The sequence below is a fragment of the Hypanus sabinus genome, chromosome 19 (genome assembly GCF_030144855.1).
Source record: "Hypanus sabinus isolate sHypSab1 chromosome 19, sHypSab1.hap1, whole genome shotgun sequence".
NCBI classification, from domain to species: Eukaryota; Metazoa; Chordata; class Chondrichthyes; order Myliobatiformes; family Dasyatidae; genus Hypanus; species Hypanus sabinus.
The window spans coordinates 64,873,859-64,894,794 of record NC_082724.1 but is presented as its reverse complement, the minus strand read 5'-3'; the positions used below and the strand labels follow the sequence as shown (position 1 = coordinate 64,894,794).

Genomic DNA, 20,936 nt, shown 5'->3' with positions numbered 1-20,936 from the left:
TCTTTGGGGTAACTGCAAGTCTGTGTCTTTGCTATTGCTTTGTTCATGTTTGAGAGCTCAGTGGCGGTGCCGATGCTTTTTTTTGCCGGTAGGGTGGGGGGGGGGGGGGGGATTGTTGTTCGCTGCTGCTTACTCGCAAGAGGGATAGCTGGTGGGGGGGGGGGGACTTTGGAGTTCTCACGTCTAACTGTCGTTCATTCTTTGGGACACTTCTGTTTTCGTGGATGTTTGTGAAGAAAAAGCATTTCAGGAAGTATATTGTATACATTTCTCCGACATTAAATTGTACCTTTGAATCTTTGAACTCAGCCAAATTTTCAAACTTAATACAGATGTATTAAGAGCAAAAGGATAGGAGAGACAAAATTGGTCCTCCTGAAGATCAAAGTGGTCATCCATGCATGGAGCTGGAAGAGTTGCGTAAGATCTTAAGTGGATTTTTTGAATCGGTATTTACGTGGGAGATGGACACAGGGTCTACAGAAGTGAGACAAAGCAATAGTGAGGTTGTGAATCATATACGGATATTACAGAGGAGAAGGCGTTTGCTGTCCTGAGGCAAATCAACGTGGATAAATCCCCAAAGGCCTGACAAGGTGTTCCCTCAGATAATCTTTTTGTAAAGATCAAGGTGAAATTTGAGCAAAGGGAAGGTGCAAGACCCAAAAGCTCCAAATTCATTTGCAAACTGGTGAATGTGGGAATTTGAAAAATGGGCCAGCCTGAGTTGCCAAGTTTCAGACATCAATGAATTCAGGAATGATAAAATCTCCAACTCTTGGTCAACATCACATTAACAACAGAAAGGGCCTCAAATTATCAATGTCTTCCTGCTCAAGTGTGGGCAATATCCCAACAGGTGTACAGAGAGTCGTGGAAGGACAGACAATGTGAAGCCTTACTAAAGATACAGGCTGTCCAATGAGACTCTGGCACACATTTCTGTAAGGTGTTTGGGAGTTCCACAAGCATGAATAAAAAGCCATAATAAAATTGCAGACTGCATTAAGATTAAGGCCACACAATATGCCTGGGATTTGTACATTAAGCTACAATTAAGACACAAAGACGATATGCTCTGAAACCAATTTAGTCTTTGTTAAAGCTAACAGAGCCATGCTGGTGGATATAATCATTCAACAGCCAATCCAAAAATCCTGGGGTGAAAAGGTGGTCAAATATCAGCACCTCATTAATGCATCATGAATAGTTATGGGCCCAGCTCTGCTCCTGCTGCACTCCGCTCACCACTGAATGCCAACCAAACACCTAGTTATCACAACCATCTTCCTTCTATTGATTAAACCAATCCTCTAATCAATGCTAATCCCAACTCCTTGCATCCTTTTGGATAAGTCTTTTATGTGCCACCTTATCGAACTCCTTCTGGAAGTCCAAGTACTCAACTTCCACTTGTTCCACTCTATCCACAGTGCTCATTATATTCTCTGAGAACTCTATCCTAAAGTTTATCAAACAGGACCTGACTTTCATGAATCCATGTTGTGTCTGCCTGATGGAACCATTTCTATCCAAATGTCTCACTCTTGCTTTCTTAATGAAAACTTCAAGCATTTTCCTAACTATAGGCATTAAGGTAACTGGTCTATGATTACCATTCTTTTGCCTATATCCTTTTTTTTAAAAGATGGTGTAAAGTTCACCATCTTCCAATCAGCTGGATCCTGCCTAGAATCCGGAGAATTTTGGTAAATTATCACAAATGTGTCTACTTTAACTTCTTCCATTTCCATTCAGTATTCTGGAATGCAACCCATCTACACCAGTGGACCTGTCTATTTCAAACACATTATAAAGATGATTTTGTGCACTTCTCAGTTTTATGTGTTGCATCTGTATGTATCTGCATCCTACCCTGATGTCAGGATAACCGTAGGATAGCTGATAGAGTGGGCTGTCTGAGTCGGCGGATGCTCAGAGATATGGGCTGTGACTCACAAAACTGATGGTATAGGTTTTCAGAATATGAGCTTTACTGATAAGGATTGACTGTAAATTGAACTGTACATTAGTAATCCATAAATATTTGCAGAAGATCAATAGTAAATCAGATAGGTAATCTGAAGATACTCTGCAAAACATTTGTGTCGTTTAATACCCAGAAAGTTCATCAATTTGCTGTTCTCTTTGGTCTACGGTCTTCTTGCACCAACTAAAAATCAGAAAAATTCCACAGATAGTATGCCAGGTTTTTCTGTGCTGTGCTGATATTTGACCTTTACTTCCCATGCTGACTGCTGATAACACCAAACTGAGTGGAAAAGCAAATTGTGGAGGGAGCAAAGGATGTTGGGAATCATGAGGGTGAAGCGCCACAGGAGGGGTGTGGGACAGCTGGCAGCGAAGGAGTGCCAGGGGCGGGGGGTGGGGGCAGGGGTGGCGCAGGTGCAGACACACCTAGTCCTGAGACATCAGGCAAGGTAATTTGATTCCAAACAATTGGTTTACTGACCTTAACAGAATGTCTCTCTGGTGGTTTCCACTCCCTCCCCTCTTCCTTTCCCTTTTTCCCCAAGAATGATTACTCTCACCCTGCTCCCATCCCACTCTCAGTCACAACAGAGACCCAAATCAGAATCAGGCTTATCATCACTCACAGATCATGACATTTATTCTTTTTTGTGTCAGCAGTAGAGTAAAACAGATAAAATTACTACAGTACTGTGCAAAAATTTTAGGCACCCTAACTACATATACGTGCTTAAGACCTTTTGCTCGTTCTATATAGATATGTTAAATGAGTGGCAAGGGTCTGACAGATGGAATACAAATCTGATAAATGCAAGGTTGTCCACTTTGGAAGGAAAATAGAAGATAAGATTATTAGTGATGCCTTAAGAAAAGGTGGCTTCCATCATAAAGGACCCCCATTACCCAGGGCATGCCCTGCTCTCATTGCTACCATCAGGGAAGAGGTACAGGAGCCTGAAGGCACACATCCAATCGACAATGAGACATGAACACACCCTTGTTACTTTTTTGCACTATTTATTTAACTATTTAATATATATATGTACTTATATATTTAGTAATGCACAATTTTTTTCTCCATTATTTTGTACTGCTGCTGCAAAGACAATAATTTCATGACATACCCAGTGATATTAAACCTAATTCTAATTCTGATTTAAATGGTGAAAGATTGCAGAATGCTGTTGAACCGAGGGACTTGGGAGTGTCTGTGCATGAATTGCAAAGGTTGGTTTGCAGATGCAACACATTATCAAGAAGGCAAATGGATTGTTGCCCTTCATTGCTACAGGGATTGAAGTTAAGAGCAGCAAGCTTATTTTACAATTGTACTGGGTACTGGTGAGGCCGCACCTGGAGTACTGTATACAGTTCTGGTCTCCTCACTCGAAAGATATATTGGCTTAGAAGGCAGCACTGAGGAGGTTCACCAGGTTGATTCTGGAGATGAAGGAGAGGCTGAGTTGCTTGTGACTATATTTGTTAGAATTCAGAAGAATGAGAGGCGATCTATAGAAACATATAACATTATGAATAGATGAGAAAGAGGCAGGCAGGTTGTTTCCACTTGTAGATGTGACTAGAACCAGGGGCCATAACCTCAAGATTCAGGAGATTAGATTTAGGATGGAGATGAGAAGAAACTGCTATTCACAGAGAGTAGTGAATCTGTGGAATTCTCTGCCCAGGGAAGCAGTAGACATTACCTCTTTTTAGGGGAAATGGGGAAAAGGCTGGTAGATGGAACTGAGTCCATGACCAGATCAGTCATAATTGTATTGAATGGCAGAGCAGGCTCAACGGGACACATGGAGTACTCCTATTTATTATGTCCTTATTAATACATTAGAAATGATTACTGATATCACTGTTAAGGTACAATGATTACTGAAATTTCACAAAAACCATTAGTTACTGTTACATAATTACATTTATCTGAATCAATTGCAAGAATTTGTACAGGTTTATACATTTCCATTCACCTACAAGTCACTGTAAGTAGTTTGGTCCGTAGTAAACATTCATGTGCTCATTTTTCAGTGATGGCAAGAAATTGAACAGTGAGAATGTGACCAGTGACTTGATCCTATCCAGCGTGGATCCATGGGTGGTGCAGATCCGTTAGAAATGGCGATTCCAAAAAAGCCCCATCTTATTTGGTGTCCTAGCTCAGACCATTAGCACAGCACAGAACAGCGAGCGAAGTTGCAGTTGAGGGAATAATTACCAGAAAATGGATTGTAAACAATGGGAGATTTACACGGGTCAGAAGGGTGATTCCATATTTATGAAAAGATGCACACATAATAGCTGAATGCAAAAACTACATCTACGCAAGTTTAAAAGGTGTCATCACTTCTATGACTCAGAATCTATTGAAGGGGAAATCGTATTGCACACTTCTTTGCTTATTTTTAAATTCAGAGAGGAGGCCGGGAGGTTTTACCAGTCCTGCAGGCCAGCAGAACTGACCCATTTCAGGTCAGCATTTTCAGTTGCTTTCTCACATTCCTTTTACAAAGCCACCTTTTGGTTTGGAGTCTCCTGATCACCTTTATGCAAAACTGCACAACTCAACGCCAGGGGCACTCTCACTTCCAGCATACAATGATATTCGAGTCATTCTCCAGCCTCTCGTCCAATTCCTTGTAACTAATTCCTGAGGGAAATAAAATTAAACCCAGTGATTACAGCTGCAACAAAAAAAATCTAAACCCTTCCAATAGCTGTTCAAGTGTGGTACAAGAAGAGTGTGTCAACTGCAGCTAAAACGTTAGTGTTGTTGCTTTGAAGTCAGATAAAGTCCAAGTTCATGACCCACTTAGGTACATAATAATCTGTCTGTCTACAGCTGAGAAGAGCCAGACAGGAGATACAAGAGTCTGGAACAACATAAAAAAGAGCTGGAAGAACTCAGTGGGTCAGGCAGCACCCATGTAAAGGAATACAGTGGATGTTTCAGTTTGAAACCCTGCTTCTAGATTCCATTACAAGGGGAAAACTCACTCCAGAATCCATCACATTGCCTTATGAGAGTCACTCACAATGGTCAGATCAGCAGCAAAGTCCAGGGTTTTGCATCCTCTGCAGCCAGATGGATATAAAACAATGTCCATAATGACATTAAATAAAATTGGGGTAAGTAGCGTAACATGCTTTAAGGTTTCACTGCTACGGTTAATGTAATGGCTTCTCTGTAATGTTAACTGATGAGGTAATGGTTTCTCTGCAGCAGCAATGTTTGGATTATAACTAGGGATAACGGGTGACTATCCAATGGGGGAAATGTTATTCTTTCTTGTGTGTCTGAAAGCTGTTGGTTTCGCGAGAAGGCACAAGGGGAATGAAGAGAGGAGTCGGTGGGCCGCCCGACTGGGTGGACTCCAGGAGTCGGTGACACACGGAGGAGATCAAATGGTGGATAGAAGATTTTGCTGAATGAGCTCCCAGGACTTGTGCAGACTCCTTAAAAAGATTATTGGCACCTTTTTCTTTCATATTTTGTTTCTCTACTAACCATATAGTCAAAATAAGAGTTATAAATCGTAATTGTTTAATCGCATATTGTGTACTGTAATAGGGGACATTGCGCAGCATCCACCCAAACGAGATTTATTAAGTTTGGCCGGGTGAGGGTGTTATCACCCCCTAGACTAAGCTGCTAGGCAAGCAAGTATTACAGTAGATTGCCCTGCTTTAAAGCTTTATTTGTAACATCTACATCAAAATATAATGAAATGTGTCAATTGCTTCAACAACCAACACAGTCCAAGGACATGGCCCACAAGTGTCGCCCTGCTTCTGGTTGCAACAAAGCATGCCCATAACTTATTAACCCTAACACATATATCTTGATAGGAATGGGTTTGGCCTTAACCTTTCTTTTCCTGATAAGAATGCTGGAGTCAGTATCTCACATGTTTCAATAAGACCACTTCTTATTTTTTACACTCCACCAGCATAGGCACAATCTATTCAACCTTGTAAAATGAGCTCTTCATTGCAAGGATTAATCATTACACCTCTCAGAATTGTTTCCAGTACCAGTATAGCTGTCATTAAAGGCTAAAGCTGTTTGTGGTGCAGCAGGTGAGGTTTCATCGACAACCTGCATCATTGTAGTTTCACATACTGTGAAATGAACTGATTGAGCTAACAAACAACACACCCAAAGATGTGCTGGGGGCAGCCAACAAGTATCGCCACAATTCCGGTGCCAACAAGCATGGCCACCATGTTCAGCTGAACAATACATGTAGCAGCAACAACAAAACAGGACATCAACAGGAAAACAAGCCCCTTTCCTGCTCTCCTACACACTCAACCACCTCTCACTGACAAGCCTCCAAACTCAGGACAGGCTGCCTCCAGTCTGTGGCCCTGGACTCTCAGACAATTGGCTTCCATTCTTCATTTAAAACAATATTCTGCATTTAAACAACATTTGGCTTTATTATTATTGAAGTGGGCAATTTCACATTTTCCACATTATACTCATCTGTCAGAAGTTAACTTATGACCCTGACTCCATCCTACTCGAAATTTGTTTCAAAATCTTTGTGTTATCAGAAGATCTGGCTACACAAAACTTAATTTATAGATCATTAGCTACCGTTTTAACAAACCAAAATGACCCATTGTACCCCAATTCTCTGTTTCCATTAGGGAGCTATTCCTCCAGCCTTGCGTACATAACACACCCTGAAAGCCACGAGTTCACATGGAGTAATTTTTAAATGGCACCATATTAAATGAAAGATCTATCTACTGATTCCGCTTCATCAATTCCAGTTCCTTAAAGAACTTGAATCAACCTTCCTTTCAAAAAGCCACATTGATTCGATTTATTTGAATTATTTTCCAGATGCCTTGCTATTTCCTTCACAATGAATACCATATTTTTGCCAATGTCAGGCTAAGTAGTTTAGGGTGTCCACCCTACTGCTTCTCGAGCAGTGGTATTACATTTGTAGTTTTCTGATCTACTGGGGTATTTCTTGAATCTAAGGAATTTTGGAAGATCATAACCAATGCATTTACACTTCTTTTTTGATCCTAGGATGCAGGTTGTCAACATTGGGTCTCACTAGATTGCCTAGTTATCAGAATGAGATACTAGAATGAATAAATTCCTTACTTCTACTCCCAGATTGTAACTATTACAGGGATTCATTTAATGTCTCATACCCTAAAAACAGATACAGATTGGAGACTGGGCAGCACAGGAGCGTAGTGATTAGCACAACTCTTTACAGTACAGACAAACCGGGTTCGTTACCCATCGCTACCTGTAAAGAGTTTGTACGTTCTCCCAATGACCTCGTGGATTTTCTTCAGCTGCTCCAGTTATCCTCCCACAGTCCACAGACGTACCAGTTGGTAGGTTAATAGGTCATAGTAAATTGTCCCATGATTAAGCTAGGGTTAAACTGCAACTTGCTGGGTGGTGCAGCTCGAAGGGCCTATTTTACACTGAATCTCATAAATATATAAATAAATATTTCTTCAAGGTTAGCATTCATTTCAAAAGGACGAGAATATAAGAAAGCAAGGATGTAACACTGAGGATTTATAAAGTGCTGGTCAGACCACACTTGCATGGTTATGAGCTGTTCTAGACCCATGACCTAAGAAATGATGTACCATTCAGGCATTGGAGAAGGTCCAGAGAAGCTTAATCAGAACAATACTGAGAATGAAAACATTATTGAACAGTGAGTGTTAGATGGCTCTGGGCATGTACTCACTACAGGTTAGAAGAATGAGGGATGTATATCATTGAAACCTATCAAATATTGAACAGCTTTTAGATAGTGTGGATGTGGAGAGGATGTTTCAAATAGTGGGGCAGTCTAAGACCAGAGGGCAGAGCCTCAGAATAGAAGGATGCCCCTTCAGAACAGAGTTGATAGGGAATTTCTTTAGACAGAGGGTGGCGAATCTGTGTAATTAATTGCCACAGGCGGCTGTGGAGGCCAAGTCATTGGGTATATTCAAAGTGGAGATTGATAGGTATTTGTTTAGTATGGGTGTCAAAGGTTAAGGGGAGAAGACAGGAGAATGGGGTTGAGAGGGATAGTAAATCAGCCATGATCAAATGCTGGAGCAGACTTGATGGGCCAAATGGCCTAATTCTGCTCCTATGTCTTATAGTCTTGTGGTTTCTGTTTGAGAACACCGTTCTGAATCCTAGAAGTGTTATGCAGACAATCTGGACCATGACCACGCGCTTCAGTCCTGAAATTGTCTGATGCCCACATGCCAGCTTGCCCATTTTGATTTCAATGAAGGATTGGGCCCTTGCCAGTTACCTGTTTTGCAGCAGATCTCATCGTAGCTATGGGAACCGGTATAGAGACGTGGTGATCGGTTTCTTTCATCGCAACTCACTTTGACTGGGTACTTGTGCAGCCTGCGAATCAGTCCTTTCATTAGGCCAAACTGAATCAGCTTTCTGCAAACATGGGAAAAAGAGGTAGGCTGAGCATTCTGTTGCAAAATGCTGCACTCACTCCCCAAATCCTCTTTGCTGCCTTTTAGCCTCAACACGGTGATTCTACATTATGACAGATCGCAGCTGCCCAACTAAACTCAGCAATTAACACCACTGATGATAGCTGCCTGCAGCCCTAGAATATACATTCACTTAGCTGATACATACATGATGCACAGCAGACACTCTCCTGAATCATCTCAGCTTATGACCTCTAGCACCTAAAAAGGCAGGAAGTGTCCAAAAGTGCAACCTGCCTTGGACAAGTATTATTCTTTCTTTATTGTGTCTGAGGAAACCCTAGAAGTTCCTTTTGTTCTACAGCTTAAGAGTATCCACATTACACTGACATAGGGGCTCCACATGTTGAAGAATCACTGCCACTTCTAAGGTATGGTAACTGGGGATGAGTAACATGTCTCATTATTAGAGGCATTTTCAGGACTAAATGAAGAACAATCTAAAAACCAGGAAGATTAGATTGTGGGGAGAAAGCATACTAACTTACTTGACTAACTTGATTACACTGAAAAAGCACAATTAAGGGCTTAAGTTTATTGATATTGAGGTTTAGTCCAAGTTCAAGATTTACGATCTTACCTTTCATCCACGTGCTGAAGTTGCTGAGCGTAGCGGGAGCAGAGATCGCGAGCTGTGGTGCCAGGGCTGAGACCACAGTACAACTGGAAGACATCTCTCAGACTGGCACGTTTGTGTCCTATTTTCAAAGGCAGCAATTAATCCCTGCTGTTTCTGATGGAACCAACTCTTTCCACAAGAGCTCAATGTTATGTATACATATTGTCATTCTTCAGTTCCCAAAATATTTTACAGCTAATGAAGTACTTCTGAAACACAGTCACTAAGGCTGTTAAAAAAAAAAATCATTATATGAAGGATGTAGAAGCTTTAGAGAGAGTGCAGAGGAGATTTACCAGGACGCTGCCTGGATTAGAAGCAATGTCTTATTAGGATAGGTTGTGTGAGCTAGGGCTTTTCTGTTTGGAGCAAAGGTAGATGATAAGTGACTTGATGGAAGAGTACAAGATGTTAAAAGGGATATATCAAGTGGACAGCCAAAGATTTTTCCCCAGGATAGAAAAAGCTAAAATGAAGGGCATCATTTTAAAGTGATGGGAGGAAAGTATGTCAGAGGTAAGTTTATTTTTTTTTTTTACACAGAGAGTGGTGAGTCTGTGGAATGGCAGTTGAAGCAGATACATCAGGGGCATTAAGAAACTCTTAGATGGGCACACAGATGATAGAGAGCTGGAGAACTATGTAAGAGGGTAAAGTTAGATTGATCTTATGTGTAGGTTATAAAGTTGCCACAACATCATGGGCTGAAGGGCCTGTAATTTTCTGTTTTGTTTTATATGTGGTTTTAATTGTCTGCTAAACAACAACAAAACCCTGATACCCTTGACTTGTCTTATGGGAACCATGATTGTAAACTGGATATTGCAAAGGAAAGTGTTTTGAAAACAAATAAAGCTGCAGATTTTAAAATCTGAAACAAAAAGAGAAAGTGTTGGATGAACTCAGCCAGTCAAACTGTATCTGGAAAAACCTGGCCTTTGTAATGGACAGTAATTCAATTCAAAATTGTTTTGATCTCTCCATAGGATTGATCTTCTCTAACCACCTTGTTCTAGTTTGACATTCTCTCCGTTCCTCCAATTCCAATCCCTTGTACACCGTTTTTGGCTGTGAGGCCCTTCACCGGATTACCTGGTTACATTCACTGTTACACTTAAACAACAAGGAGAATTATTTTTGGATGAATACTGCCAAGGGAGAAGAGCTGAGTCTCAGAGATGACTAAGGAGCTACTGCAGCGTAGGCAAGGGCTGGCAGGTGTTCAGGTTCTGCTCCATTTGCTCTCCACCCAGGCTCTTGGGCTATTGACAGTCAATCCGGAGTCAAATTCAGATAATATGAAGGACATTACTGAAAAATTAGACAGATTCACATTCCAGTGAATTCCAGGAGTGGAAAGAGTTTTCATAAATTCCACTGGTGGGAAAAAGCCCCTAAACTGGTGGCAGCTGAAGAGGGGCAGGGAATAAAAAGCTGCTTGGTTCTGTTAAAGGAGCCAATTCCAGGGGCCTCACCACTGTAAATTTGCCCTTCTTACATCTCATCCCTTCAGTCATCTCTGTCCACTCCCAAATTCCACCCTTCCCCTCTCCTAATCTTTCCCAACTCTTTCTCTTCCAACCCACTCATTTCCCCTTACTGCCTCTCCTCCTCCCCTGCTGTCTCTTCCTCTCCCCATCCCTATCCACTAAAACCCTATGTGCACAAGTGTCCCAGGAAACAGGGCAGTTTTCATGCATCCCAATCGGTTTAAGGAGAGTCCATTTAAGAGATTAATGCTCCTGTTAATTCATGACTATGGCACAGACAAGGAAGTAATTGGAGAATTACGTCTTAATCTTCCTGGAGGCCAAGTGAGTTTTAGTTTTGGTCAGCCATACAGGTTGATAGCTGAAAACATCACAGTGCAAACAGCAAAGCTGAGATTGAGAGTTAACAACACACTGCCTTAATTGAAGAAGTACAAGCATTGGATTAGAACTGGTTTGAGAACTGGATTCTCCACTGTCAAATATTCCAGATAACACAGTTTTCGACAAATGACAGATTGATTTGCAGAATGGCAAGACATCAGTCTGTACCTGTGAAGTGATTCAGTGATAACCAGCACTTCTGGTACTGTGCAACAAGTTAAACAAAAATTCACAAACTAAGGGCTTAGGTGGAAACTTATCAAAATGGGAAGCATTACCTGAGACTCAACCCATTGTCTTTAATTTTAAAGATTATAATTTGGAAAATACCTTACTAAATCTGTGTTTGTTCTGCCAGATATGAAGGCAGAACAATTCATGAGGAAAAGTCTATCAAAGTCGGAGGTATTAAGGTCCAATAAGATCCCAGAAACCTCCAGAGTAGACACCACTCTTCATTATGTTTTGGTGCATTATGAATTGTATTTTTCTAGATTTTGTCAAAAAGGCAATTTTTAATAAAGTTCTCTGAAACTTCTGTTATATTATGTCATAGTTTCCAAGTCCACATCAGCAATTTTATCCAAATAAATAAAATATATTGCCATTTTCCAAATGTCGGGAGTAATTAAGAAAGTGGTTTAAAATATAACAGTTTGCACTTCTATCATCTTATAGTACTAACACATCTTAAACTGGATAATTGTGGCACAATGCCGCAATTATTCTCCTATGAAGTAATCAAATGGCAAACATAGGTTAGCAGGGCTTTCCTGTTTTATCCGAAATTGTTTTTTTTAAACTCTCCTACCAGCAGGCCAGTTAAAGTCTGGATTAAACTAGATACAATGATTATGCCTGAGCAAAAAATGACTTTTTGCTGTATGCTTGCAATTTAAAACCATAAACACAGTGGGCCAAATGTGGGTAAGAAGACTAATTCAAGTAACACACACACAAAATGCTAGAGGAACTCAGCAGGTCAGGCAGCAAATAACAGTTGATGCTTTGAGCTAAGGCCCTTCATGTGTCGTTTTGGATTTCCAGCATCTGTAGAATCACTTGTGTTTATGACTAATGCAAGCAGACTATTTGGTCAGCAGGGACAAGCTAGGTCAAAGGGCCAGTTTTCTACCTGCATAATGCTGACTTTAAGCCTGAACATAACAGGTGCAAACCACAAACTGTCCTTTGATTTTCAATGTCTTTTCATTGAACAGAAGTATTCACCATACCTGGCTTTGTAACAAATGCCAGACACTCCTCCTGCATGGACTTGTCATCCACAAGATCTTGCACCCTGGGAGTAGGGCAGTACACATTCGAATACTGCAGGGGGAAAGGAACAGGAATAGTAAAGCAGTAGCTGTACCATAGATCAATACAATTCCAGCATGCACAGCAAAACACAAGGGTTTTTATTTGCATTAAGGTCAGAGAAGAAACAGACAAAGAAGCAATCCTTAGTTACAGTTTCAGAATATACAGATTATTTACTAGTTTCTGTATACTCACCTGGAATATTGGAACTAAAGTCACAACTCCATAGTACCTGCGAAAGAACAACATACCGCTTTCAGAGTACAATTCATATTTAAGAGAACGTTCTGATATATGGTAAACTCAGGTAAACTACAGACTCGTGGAGACCAAATCAAATAGGTTTATCAAATCAAGAATAAAATGAAATTAAAGCCCTTCCAACCTCAATCATAAAACAGTCTACAGTGCAACACCAATCCCAGAAACTGAATCATTTGAATGAGAGGAAAATGGAGTCCCATGTATATCATTTCATCCAATGTTTCTAGTTCCTGATTACCAGTTTGAGGCACAAAGGGAAAGAGAAACTTCATCTGGTGTTTAAGGAGAAAGAGAAGAAATAATGTTTTGCTTTTAAAGATTATTATTTTTTCTTCTTTTTATCCTCTGTTTGCCTTTCTGATGAGGAGTTGAGGACGATCTATTTCCAGCTCAGTCCTATGGCCTGAGGTGGCTGATAAATAGGTTTGTAGGCTCAGCTACAGGTGGACAGGTAATACCTATGGGGCAGGTGAGTAGTTCATTTGTGATGTTGTGCATTCTTTTATTTATGTATGGCCTCAATGTGCTTCCAGCCAGACTCAAGGTGCTCAAAGCCTTCCTGCATATTGCTCCACCATGTCAGGAGGTCAGGGATCCCCAGGTATTAGGCCATTTGGCCCATCGAGCCTGCTCCACCATTTCATTACTGCTGATCCATTTCCCTTTCAGCCCCAGTCTGCTGCCTTCTCCCCGTATCCCTTCATGCCCTGACCAATCAAAAACCTATCAAGTCAAGTCACTTTTTATTGTCATTTTGACCATAACTGTTGGTACAGTATACAGTAAAAATGAGACAACTTTTTTCAGGTCCATGGTGCTACATGAACAATACAAAAACTACACTAGACTACAGAACTACCCAGGACTGCATAAAGTAACACAGAACAGTGTTAATAATAAACAGTTATAAGTAATAAACAAGACAATAGGCACAGCAGAGGTCAGTAGATTGTTAGTCCGATAGCTTGGGGGAAAATCTGTTACATAAATAATCAGCTGAATGGCGGCGTCTGGGATTCCGTCTGTTTCTGTACTCCCGCCGAGTATTCCGTTGCCACAGATGTAGTCCAATTTAATGTCCATTGGAGAGCAGAATGGATGAGAGAGTCGGCCAGCGTGGGCTTGCTTTTTTCCTGGCACAGACTCCTGCCCGCTCGCCTCGCTTTCCTCACACACCGCTTACAACATCCCCAACTCCGGCCACCAGCATCAGGCAACTCTGAGGACTGCAGGCCTGATTCCCTCAGCAAGCCGAGGTCGCGCAATCTAACCAGCAGATTTTCATGAAGGTTTGTTTTTGGGCAATCTCTGTATTGTAACAGTATCTGGCGATGGTAGATAGTCGCTCTGTTATCCGTTGCCCTAAACCCTAATTGTGCCTTAAAATTAAATTTAAAAAATAAATTAAAGTAGCACCAGATCCGAAAGGCCGCTGCTGCCGTGTGCTGTGCCGCCTATCTACCTCTACCCTAAATATACCCAATGACTTGGCCTCCACAGCCGCCAGTGGCAACGAATTCCACAGATTCACCACTCTCTGGCTAAGGAAATTCTTCCTCATATCTGTTCTAAATGGATGTACTATTCTGAGACTGTATCCTCTGGTTTTGGATTCTCCAACCATACGAAACATCCTCTCTATGGAGACCTTTCAACATTTGATTGTTTTCAATGCGATCACTCCTTATTCCTCTAAGTTTCTGCGTTCAGAAGCCTTAAGCCTGTCAGTCGCTCCTCATACGATGAGCTTTTCAATCCCAGAATCATTCTCTTGAACCTCCTCTGAATCCTCTCCAACGCCAGCACATTCTTTCTTAAATAAGGGGCCCAAAAACTGCTCACAATACTCCAAGTGAGACTTCAACAGTGCTTTATAAAGCTTCAACATATATCCTTGGTTTTATATTCTAGTGGTCTCAAAATGAATGCTAACATTGCATTTGCCTTCCTCACCACTGACTCAACCTGCACAAGAATTCCCAAGTCCCGTTGCACCTCAAATTTTTGTATTTTTTCTCCATTTAGAAGTTTGTTTTATTTCTTCTACCAAAGTACATGACCATCTGCCACTTCTTTGTCCATTCTCCTAATCTAAGTCCTTTTGCAGCTTCTCTGCTTCCTCAACACTAATCTATTTTCCTATTGTTAGCAAACATGGCCAAAAGCCATCAACTCCATCATCCAAATTGTTGACATACAACAGAAAAAGAAGTGGGCTCATCACAGGCCCCTGTGGGATACCACTATTCACCAGTAGCCAACCAGGAACGCGTCCCTTTATCCATAATCTTTGCTTACTATCGATCAGCCAATGCTCTTGTCATCAGCCATGCTAGTGTCTTCCTTATAGTACCATGGGTTCTTTACTTACTAAGCAAGCCTCATGTGAGGCATTTTGTCAAAGACTTCCTGAAAATTCAAGTACACAACATTCACCAATTATTCTTTGTTTATCCTGCTTGCTATTTCTTCAAAGAATTTCAACAGATTTGTCAGACAAGATTTTCCCTGAAGGAATCCATGCTGACTTAGACCTATTTTATCACGTGCCTTCCTGAAGCCACATCCGTAACAGTCGACTCCAACATCTTCCCAACCACTGAGGTCAGAATAACGAGCCTATAATTTCCTTTCTTCTGTCTCTTTCCCTTCTTGAAGAGTGGAGTGACATTTGAAATTTTCCAGTCTTCTGGAACCATGCCAGAATCTATTGATTCTTGAAAGATTGTTACTAATGCCTGCACAATCTCTTCAGCCACTTCTTTCAGAACCCTGGGGTGTAGACCATCTGATCCAAGTGACTTATCTATCTTCAGACCTTTCAGCTTCCCAAGCACCTTCTCTCTATTAATGGCAACTTCACTCCCTTCTGGCCCGACACTCTTGAACTTCCAGCATACTGCTCTTGACTTCCACAATACTTAAACAGTTCCTCCGCCATTTCCTTGACCTCCCATTACTACCTCTTCAGCATCATTTTCCAGTGGTCTGATATTTACTCTTGCCTTTCTTTCACACTTTATACTGTATATCTAAAGAAACTGTTGATATCCTTTGTAATATTACATTGAACAACAAAGATTTTGCTTCCTGAATACTTTTGGCTGTATCTAATGGATTTTAGGCCGCTGATCATGAAAATCACTAGGAAATTTCCCTGTCTCACCAATTTTTGATGTCTCTTATGTTTAATATTTCAATTCATAATTCAAGGCAATTAAAATGTTGCCCACAATGTAAGCTGAAAAGGTTTTTATCTTGTCCAGACATACCTGGGCATGCTCAGGGCATGGCAGAACAGGTTTTAGAACGTCTATAAAAACATCACACACAGTGTTATGTGTTGGGTTTACATGTATTATTGGCTTGCCATCAAAAAGATGTGCATGCTGTATGTGCACAGCACATTGTGTGTATTCATTATAAAGAAGTAATTGCATTTTCAGGAGGATTTGTGATAGCAAAATGTCTCGATAATGTTGCAACAGCTGTGATACAAGAAGTATCACATTTCTGGTGAGTATACACTTAAATCTCAAAGATGGAGAATGACTCCTCTTATTAAGAAAGCCTAAGAGCTCTACTTTGATGTAAAATTGGGCTCCTCACATTTGTTGTGCAATATGCACTGTCAACTTTAGAACTTGCCTCAGAGTTACTCAGAAGTTAATGCCATTTGCTGTCCTGATGATATGGCAAGAGCAGAATTATCACATGACATACTGCTACTTCTATCTAACCAGTGTATATGGTTTCTCAGCTAAAGACAAGAAATCCACTGAATAACCCGATCTCCCTTCAGCCATCAGATTTGTGCCACATGACAACTGTTTTCCGGTACCAAAACCAAAAGAGACATGGAGTCTACAGGAGGCAGACAAAGATGCCATGATGCACAAGCCAGGAATGGAAAACGACACAGGTTTTGAAGTCTGTATATTATGATAATTGTGGAATGATGTAGTACGGAAGGAGCTAAATGTACCTAATCTTTGTGCTTTGAAAGAGTTGTCCCAGTGGTTTTTCTGTCCCTTTCCCACGGCCCTAGAAACCTTTCCCAAGGACATAATCAATATCCTTTTAAAATTACTGCTGAATATTCAGGCAGTTCATTTTAGATTTTAACAATTTACTCCATTATTTTCTTTCCCTCAAGCTTCCTCTGGTTGAATACAATTGGCCCTCCTTATTCGTGGGGGATTGGTCCTGGAACCCCCCGTGGATACCAAAAAACGCGATGCTCAAGTCCCTTATTTAACTTGTCTCAGTGTGGTGGACTTTAGGACCTGGCGGAGCCCAGGACCTGCTGCCTGCAGTGTTTCTGTTCCGGAAAATGAACACGATCGAAAATAAAGTGGAAATAATAAAGCGATCGGAAAGAGGTGAAACACCATCAGTCATTGGAAAAGCATTAGGCTACAGTCGGTCAACGATCAGAACAATTTTAAAGGATAAAGTGAGAGTAATGGAGCATGTGAAGGCCCTGCCCTGATGAAAGCTACAATTATTACTAAGCAAAGCAGTGGTTTAATTATTGAAATACATATGTTTCTTAAGTGTTTTATATGCATAGAAAGGTAAAATATATATATATTATAATAAGACAAACGTTTGACTAACTGATGCTAAATAATACCGGATGTACCTGCTCCGACTTAGAGAACTTCCGTTTTCTTTACGGTTCCTGATCTGCGGTAACCTATGCACATCCTCCCGTAAACTTTAAATCATCTCTAGATTACTTATAATATCTAATACAATGTAAATGCTACAAAGAGCGCTGCCATAAGAGAGTAGGATCCATCATTGTGGGCCAAAGACCCTGTATTGTGCTGTAGGTTTTCTATGTTTCTATCATCAAGGACCCCTACCATCCAGGCCATACTCAAGAACAGTTATTACTCACCCTTCAACCATCAGGCTACTGAACCAGTGTGGACATCTTTACTCAAATTGAACACAACCTGTGGACTCACTTTTAAGGACTATACAACTCATGTTCGCAGTATTATTTATTTATCATTATTACTTGTTCATTTTTTTACTTGCATAGTTTGTCAGTCTTGGTGCGCAGTTTTTCATCGATTCTATTGTACTTCTTTGTTCTACTGTGAATGCCTTCAAGAAAATGCTTTCAGGGTAGTGCATGGTGGTGTATACAGTACGTACTTTGAAAATAAATTTACCCCTTATTAGCTCAACAGAAGTAAAAATGCATTAAATTGAAAGAGTTTCACTTTTGAAGCTCTTTTTGTCTAACTAATCAGCTAAGCAAAAGTTAAAGTGGAATGAAGTTGTTTGCAGGATCTAATTGTCCCTTTCCCCACTCACAATAAATTCTGCACTGCTATCCGCACCAGATTCAATTCCACGTCTGCTTCTGCTGAGATCTTCTGGATATGACGGAACCCATCGATGTATGGTAGAATCTGAAAGAGAAAGAAACAGTCAAAAGCTAGTAAAAAGCTTCAGGCACAACTGTTCAACGACAATCACTGCCCATTCAGCCTTACATCCTGAGGGAATTAAGAAAGTCCTGGTGTCACAAAAGGATACATTAATATGGTAAAGCTGGGATTGGCAAGAATGTTGAACTTGCTGCCACATGGAAAGGTTGACTTATTTTCGGGGTGGGAGGAGGGTGCACATCATGTTTATAGCCACATCAACTGAATCACAAGGCAAGCCAGCCTAGGTCAGAAACAGTAGTATTAGGGGGCCAGAACATCCCTCCCACCAAACCTGCTTTGCTAGTCAGTAAAATCATGACTGATCCAAATTCTGGCCTCAGTGCTATTTTTCTGCCTGATATTTTCCTTTCCAAAAATGTAACTTGGCCTGGGGGCAGTGAATTCCAAATGTTCTTCATCCCAAGAAGAAATCTCTCCTCACTGCAGTCAGAGTCAGAATTAGATTCAGAATAAGCTTTAATATCACTGACATATGCCGTGAAATATATTGTTTTTCAGCAGAGAAACATTGCAATACATAATTAAAATATAAACTACAATTAGTATATATAAAAAAAGTAGAGCAAAAAGAAAAAAAAAAGTGAAGTAGTATTCATTGTCCATTTGGAAATCTGATGGTGGAATAGAAGAAGCTGTTCCTGAAACATAGAGTGTGTGTCTTCAACATTGTTCCCTTTAAGTTGTGCAGATGCATGGCTATGTTATAACTGAAATGCTCACATGCTTTTAGCCTCTGTTCTCTGTTGCCGCGCAGCTAGAATTTTCTTTTATATAGTGCTAATATAATTTTGAAATTATATTAATATAATCATAAAATACCAGAATTATGTGTTAATGAATATAATCTGTAAATTTACTCAATAATATGTTTCACAACCTTTACTTTGAAACATTTTAGAGCTTCAATTCTGTGTTTCAAGTTACTACACTGTTACAAATTGTAACAATTAACACAGTAGCTCATTGTTAATAAACTGCCAGCCCAATGAACACCAATGCCCTCCAGTCTAAACATTTTATTTTTGTTAAGGACTGTGGTTTGTGTTTGCTCGTTGTGCATACTACAAAAAACACATTTAAGTGCTGTGCTTTTCTCAGGCCATGTAAAAATTTCCTGCTCAGAGCAATGGTTGCTCCGTGCAGCCGTAAAAAAAATTTGGAAGGAAACATTGATCTTCAGACTCCTGTACTTCCCCCTTGATGGTAGCAATGAGAAGGGGACATGTCCTGGGTGATGGGGGTCCTTGATGATGGATGCTGTATTTTTGAGGCATTGCCTTTTGAAGGTGTCCTTGATTCTGGGGAGGCTTTTGCCCATGGAGCTGGCTGAGTTTACTGCTTTCTGCAGCTTTTTCTAACCCTGTGCAGTGGCCACCAGTTAGAATGCTTGATATAGTACATCCATAGAAATTTGTAAATCTTTGGTGACATACAAAGTCACCTCAAACTCCTAATGAAATATAGCTGCTGTGTGCCTTCTTTGTAATTACATTAATATGGAGCGCCCAGGGTGGATCTTTAGAGATGCTGACACTCAAGAACCTGAAACTATTCACCCATTCTACTGCTGAATCCTCAATGAGGACTAGTGTGTGCTCCCTCCATTTCCCCTTCCTGAAATCCACAATCAATTCCTTGGTCTTACTGATGTTAAGCACAAAGTTGTTGCTGCAACACCAACCAGATGATCTATCTCATTTCTGTACGCCTTCCTTGTCAACATCTGAAATTCTGCCACTAATACTTGTGTCATCATCAAACTTATAGATGTCGTTTGAGCTGTGCGTAGGCACACAACCACAGGTTTAGACAGAATACAGCAGTATGCTCAACATGCATCCTTGAGGTGTCCCAGTGTTGATCGTAAATGAAGTTGCGATGTTATTTCCGATCCGCACTGACTGTAGTCTCCTGGTGAGGAAGTCAAGTTTCCAGTTGCAGAGAGAAATACAGGGGCCAAGTTTTGGAACTTGCTGATTAGTACTAAGGGTAAGATTGTGTTGTCGTTGAGGTGTGATGTAGGTATTGCTATTGTCCAGATGATCCAAGGCTGAATGGAGGGCCAGTTATATTTCATCCCCTGTAGACCTATTGTGGCAATAGGCAAATAGCAATGAGTCCAGATCCTTGCTTAGGCAGGAATTGATTTTGGCCATGAACATCCTCTCAAAGCACTGCATTTCACAGTAGATGTGAGAGCAACTGGGCAAGTTATTGAGGCAGCTCACTCTGCTCTTCTCGGGCACTGGTATGATTGTCACCCTTTTGAAGCAGATAGGGACCACCGAATGCAACAGTGAGAGTTTGAAGATGTCCTTGAACACTCCTGGCAGCTGGTTGACAGGGCCCTATCCACCAGGTACACCATCAAAGTCTGACACCATGTAAGGGTTCACCCTCTTGAAAGATGTTCTGCCATCTGTCTCTGACATAAGAGATCAGAGTCACCAAAATGCCACAAGAATTTGTACAGGCGTAATTTATTCTCCCTTTCGAAGTGTGCTCATCTGGGCATGAAGCATCACAGATATTCACAATGTTATGGCTCATTTTGTAGAAGGTGACAGCCTGCAAACCCTGCCAGAGCTGATGTGCATCCGATTCCATTTCTAACTTCAGTCAGAATTGTTTTCTCATTCTTAAATTAGCCTTCCATAGGTCATCCAATCACAAACAGGAGAAAATCTGCAGATACTGGAAATCCAAGCAACACACCGACAGGTCTTGGCCCAAAATGTCAACTGTATTTTTTCCATAGGCGCTGCCTGGCCTGCTGAATTCCTCCAGCATTTTGTGTGTGTTGCTTCCATAGGTCATATCTGGACTTCTTGTATGGTCCAGATCACCAGACCTGCATGTCCCGTACATTAAGCCTTCAGCAGA

General features: G+C 40.9%; 1 protein-coding gene across 1 annotated transcript in view; it reads right to left on the bottom strand.

Moving 5' to 3' along the window:
- Window positions 1-2,614: 2,614 nt before the first annotated feature.
- The window catches only part of nprl2 (NPR2 like, GATOR1 complex subunit), a 46,531-nt gene continuing 28,209 nt past the window's right edge, over window positions 2,615-20,936 (bottom strand). Inside the window, exons 6-11 of the mRNA XM_059944556.1 lie at window positions 17,914-18,011; window positions 12,514-12,550; window positions 12,234-12,327; window positions 9,086-9,203; window positions 8,304-8,446; window positions 2,615-4,651 (exon numbers count right to left, since the gene is read on the bottom strand). Of these exons, the coding sequence (XP_059800539.1) occupies window positions 4,584-4,651; window positions 8,304-8,446; window positions 9,086-9,203; window positions 12,234-12,327; window positions 12,514-12,550; window positions 17,914-18,011 (558 nt within the window). The 3' untranslated portion in view covers window positions 2,615-4,583. The remainder of the gene's footprint in view (window positions 4,652-8,303; window positions 8,447-9,085; window positions 9,204-12,233; window positions 12,328-12,513; window positions 12,551-17,913; window positions 18,012-20,936) is intronic.